At 38.8% G+C, this 4,287-nt stretch overlaps 1 protein-coding gene across 1 annotated transcript; it reads right to left on the bottom strand.

Moving 5' to 3' along the window:
- Positions 1-3,041: 3,041 nt before the first annotated feature.
- Positions 3,042-3,410, bottom strand: LOC138832806 (histone H2B subacrosomal variant-like). The gene has a single exon (XM_070030934.1). It carries the CDS (start codon positions 3,408-3,410, stop codon positions 3,042-3,044), a length of 369 nt encoding a protein of 122 aa, XP_069887035.1.
- Positions 3,411-4,287: the final 877 nt, after the last annotated feature.

The following is a 4,287-nucleotide window of genomic DNA, read 5'->3' as shown; positions in this document are numbered from 1 at the left end:
TGCTTTCTTGGCTGGCACTTCACTACTTGTGACATGCCTCCAGTCTCACCTTTTGCCAAACTCCTATCTCTTGGTTGTTTCTTTCTGGAGTGGCTTTGGTCCTCTGGATCTCAGCCTTCAGAGGAGCTAAGATTACAGGAGTATGACACTGGTACCTGACTACATTGCCCAAAGTATTGAATAGCATTTGCATTTATCCTCTTTATTCTTATGGCTTGAAAAGTCAACTATATATTTATATTTGTGAGCTGAAGTAAACTGACAAAGGCTTCAAATACTGCTATAGACATTATAAGCCTTGCAAATATAACAGCATTGTGAAAACCAGTGGTCTACAAACTTTTCCTGTTAATATCCAGGTATTTAGTATTTGAGAAATGCATTGTTAGGTGACTTCATTATCAGGCAATTTGTCATTGTGCAAACCTCATAGATGGTCTTTACACAAACCTAGATGCTCTAGCCTATTGTTCCTAGCCTACTATTGTTCCCAGCCTACGTACCTGTACAGTATGCCATTTTCTTGAATTCTGCTAACAACTATAACATACTGATATTCACGTACCCAATTGTTCTGCTGCATTATAATCTACAGAGCCCACAATTACAAATATAATCCATCATTTGCTGAAAGTCATTTTACATAATATAGGGCTATATTTAGGCTTTGTGGCCCACATTAAGCTTACTGAGTATTCTTCAATTTATGTATGTCTTTGTAACAATGTTAAAACCTGGGCTAGTGGGGTTATTCAAAATATGATTCTATCTGGGGGTTGGGGGCTCACCCCTGTAATCCTAGCTAATCAGGAGGCTGAGATCTGAGGACTGCAGTTGGAAAGTTGGTGAGACTCTTATTTCCACTAAACAACCCAAAAGACTTAAGTGGAGCTATGGCTTAAGTGGTAGAGGACTAGCCTTTAGCAAAAGGGACAGCACTCAGGCCCTGAGTTCAAGCCTTAGGACTGACACCAACTGGACTGACACTGTAACATTTCTTGTCTAGCTGTAATTTTGCTGGCCTGTTAGATCATGAGGCCATTCTGTCATCGAACTACACTCACAAAATAGATGGAGACATCTGATTAAGATGTTAGACTCTAGGTAACCAGCAATCTGTCTGGTACCAAGTTGAATAGGATGAGTAGAACCTCTGAGTTTATTTCCTGAAACTCTGACAGGGATGGTTTTAGATGTGAGACTGACCAGGAGAAACAGAGAGGACCCTAAGTGTGTAATGGAGCAATCCTCACATAAATATTAGTTCAAACCCAGTATATACATAAAGCAGATGGTGTGGTGTGGTGTAGTGTGGTGTGTGTGTGTGTGTGCGCGTGCGCGTGCGTGTGTGTGTGTGTTGTTTTACTCTTGGAGAAATTTGTATGCTCCTTGCAACCAGAAAAAAAATTTCTGTCATCCACTTCTATCAGAACCCCCAAATTCCCTCCTCAGAATATTTTTCCTGAAGGATTCTGGGTAGCAAAAGATGGGTATAAGAATATCCACAGCATGTAGTATGTCTATAGCAGACTCAGTGACCTAATCAAATCCCAGCTTTACCACTTACACAGCTTTGTGGCTCTGTGACCTCACACAAGTTGCTTAGTTCTCTGAGCCCCATTTTATTATCTGGGTGGTGATGGTGGGAATAATTTAATCCTTAGAAGGCTATTGGGGTTAATGTATGTAGAATATTGGGCACACGCTATATGTGGTTTTTGCTATTTTCAGAACTCCAATTATTATAGCAGCATTAGTCACAAAAACAGGTAGGAAAGTCTGTAAGACTCTTATCTTCAATAAACTACTCAGAAAAAGCTGGAAGTGGCTCAAGTGGTGGAGCACTAACCTAGAGCAAAAGAAGCTCAGAGACAATGTCCAGGCCCTTAGTTCAAACTCCAGGACAACAATTTAAAAAATCAGGAAGCTACCCAATTCACCTTCAACAGAGAATTCATAAGAATGGTGGCATATTCATACTGTGAAATACTGAATAACATAGAAATGAAAAGAACAAACCATTGATGTGTGACCAGGTGTAATAGTCAATCACAGGAAAACTCTTAGTGTAACCCTGCATTGTACCATCAGTGGCATGAACCATTCTGCTAGAAGTGCTTGTATGGGTAGCAGAACAAAGCAAAAGAATAGGAAAGAAAGCTAGACAGGTGACTAGACAGGGAGATGGCATTAGGAAGAGCCCATGACCTTTGTAAACTTCTTAAAGTTCATAAGTTGGGTGGTAAGCTATTGGGTTACCATCCAATTTATAATATAGAGAGGCATTATAAGTGGAGAGTGGTTATAAATGGAGAGCCGTTAGCTTCAGTGAACCAAATGTTTAAGATACCATTGATTTGAACATCAAATACAAGAAGCAAGACCTAAAAAGGAAATAGTTAACATGATCTATAAAGTACTCCTTAAAGAACTAAATTGATTGAATGGAATTTGTTCTATAAAGTACTTTGTGTGTGGTGGAGGGTGTTACTGGGGCTTGAACTTAGGGCCTCATGATCTTGTTTAGCTTTTTCACTCATGGCTGGTACTCTACACCTCCAGTCTATCTTTTTTTCTCGTTAATTGGAGATAAGAGTCTTGAACTTCAAACTCCTGAGTAGGTAGGATTATAGGCACAAGCCACTGATACCCAATTAAAATAGATTTTTTTTTCTGATGAAAACTTAGCAGTGCTCATATACTTTTGATTAACATGCTCATCTTTCTAAATTCAAATTCAAGATCTAGTAGCCATAACTAGACCAAATAATCTTGTACCTATTAACAATACTTTATAGATAAAAGTAGCATTAAAATTGCACATTGAGGCTTGTGCATCCATAGAAAAAAGGGCAATGTTTCTGACAGGTGTAGGAAAAATCTAGTCAAATAGTTAAAAGGTAAAATAGCAACAAAGTAAGTTGTCCTTAGAGATAAGAGAAATAAGAAAATACCCAGAACTAGTATGAAGATTAAAAAAAAAGTCAGCCTTCACGATTGGATAGTTTACTCCAGGATTCAAGGAAGCTGGAACATGTTGATCAGGAGTGGACAAATCTATGGACCGCTTCACTTCCAAAAGCCACTGCATATCTAGCAAGTTTCTTAGGAAGCAGCAAATAGACTGCCTTCTGGATATCTTCTGGGGTGAGAGTACAACGCTTTCTGTAATTCATTAGCTGGCGGGCTTCCACAGCAATCATTGCAAAGGTTTCATTGATCAGGTTGTTCAAGAAGTCCACGGTGCTAGATGATATGCTCCTACAGGGAACAACTTCCTTCAGAATCTTGTTTATGTAGAGTGAATAATTTCTACGGCCAATACTGGTGGTGGAGTGCGACTTGTTTCTGGAGATTGGGCTTAGATTTCCTCCGAAGAATCTCGACTTTCCATTGCTTGATCTGGCCATAGTGATGTTGTTCCCTGTATCGTGCAGGCATGGAGAGAGGAAGGGCCTAAGCATGGACAGAAGTACTCCTATTTATAGTGATGAGTCACAATCAGGCTGCCAGGTCTTCTCTCTGATTGGTGATTACTTTTCCTATGTCACAATCACTTGGCAACAGCATTGAGTTGTTGTTAAGGGCAAATCTACTCTTGGCCAACCTAAGGTTTTCCTAAAAAGAAAGGAAGGTGGTAGAAAAGAGTTTTCCCTTTTTATTTACAGTTTTTTAATCTTTTGGGTGCCTGCCTAGGGTTTAAATGCAGGGCCTGGTACTGTCCCCAACCTTCTTTGCTCAAGGCTAGCACTTGAGCTATAGCTCCTCTTCTGGCTTTTTTTTTCCCTGGTTAATTAGAGATAAGAGTCTCAAGGAGTTTCCTGCCTGGGCTGGCTTTGAACTGTGATCCTCAGATCTCAGTCTCCTGAGTAGTCTATAGGCATGAGCCACCAGTGCCGCCGCCTTCCTCTTCCTCCTCCTCCTTTTTTTTTTTAAATAAACTTTATTCCTTAGCAATTTATAAACATTCTGTCCCATATTCTGAGAATTAGACAAAACCATGAAATTTGAGAGTGTTTTTAAGGTCCATAAAAGAAAGGCTGTCAAACTCCATATCACCGTGTTTATAAAAGCAGACATGAATTTATTTAATAAGCAAATGAATAATTAAATCATCTATTACAAATCTCAAAATGATTATTTTATAATAAATATAAGTGTATGGCTAATTTACAATAAAATACGTGGTTTTATAATGAAAGTAAATGTGAAGTTTTAGAATCATGATCTTTTATGTTTTTGCTTGGAGATTTATTCATTGATTTTGTTTTTATGTGCTAGCCTCTA

Source organism: Dipodomys merriami, unplaced genomic scaffold (genome assembly GCF_024711535.1).
Source record: "Dipodomys merriami isolate MVZ:Mamm:240054 unplaced genomic scaffold, mDipMer1.0.p SCAF_20, whole genome shotgun sequence".
In the NCBI taxonomy this organism is placed as follows: Eukaryota; Metazoa; Chordata; class Mammalia; order Rodentia; family Heteromyidae; genus Dipodomys; species Dipodomys merriami.
The sequence above is the reverse complement of the archived record's forward strand: the minus strand, read 5'-3'. Positions and strand labels throughout refer to the sequence as shown.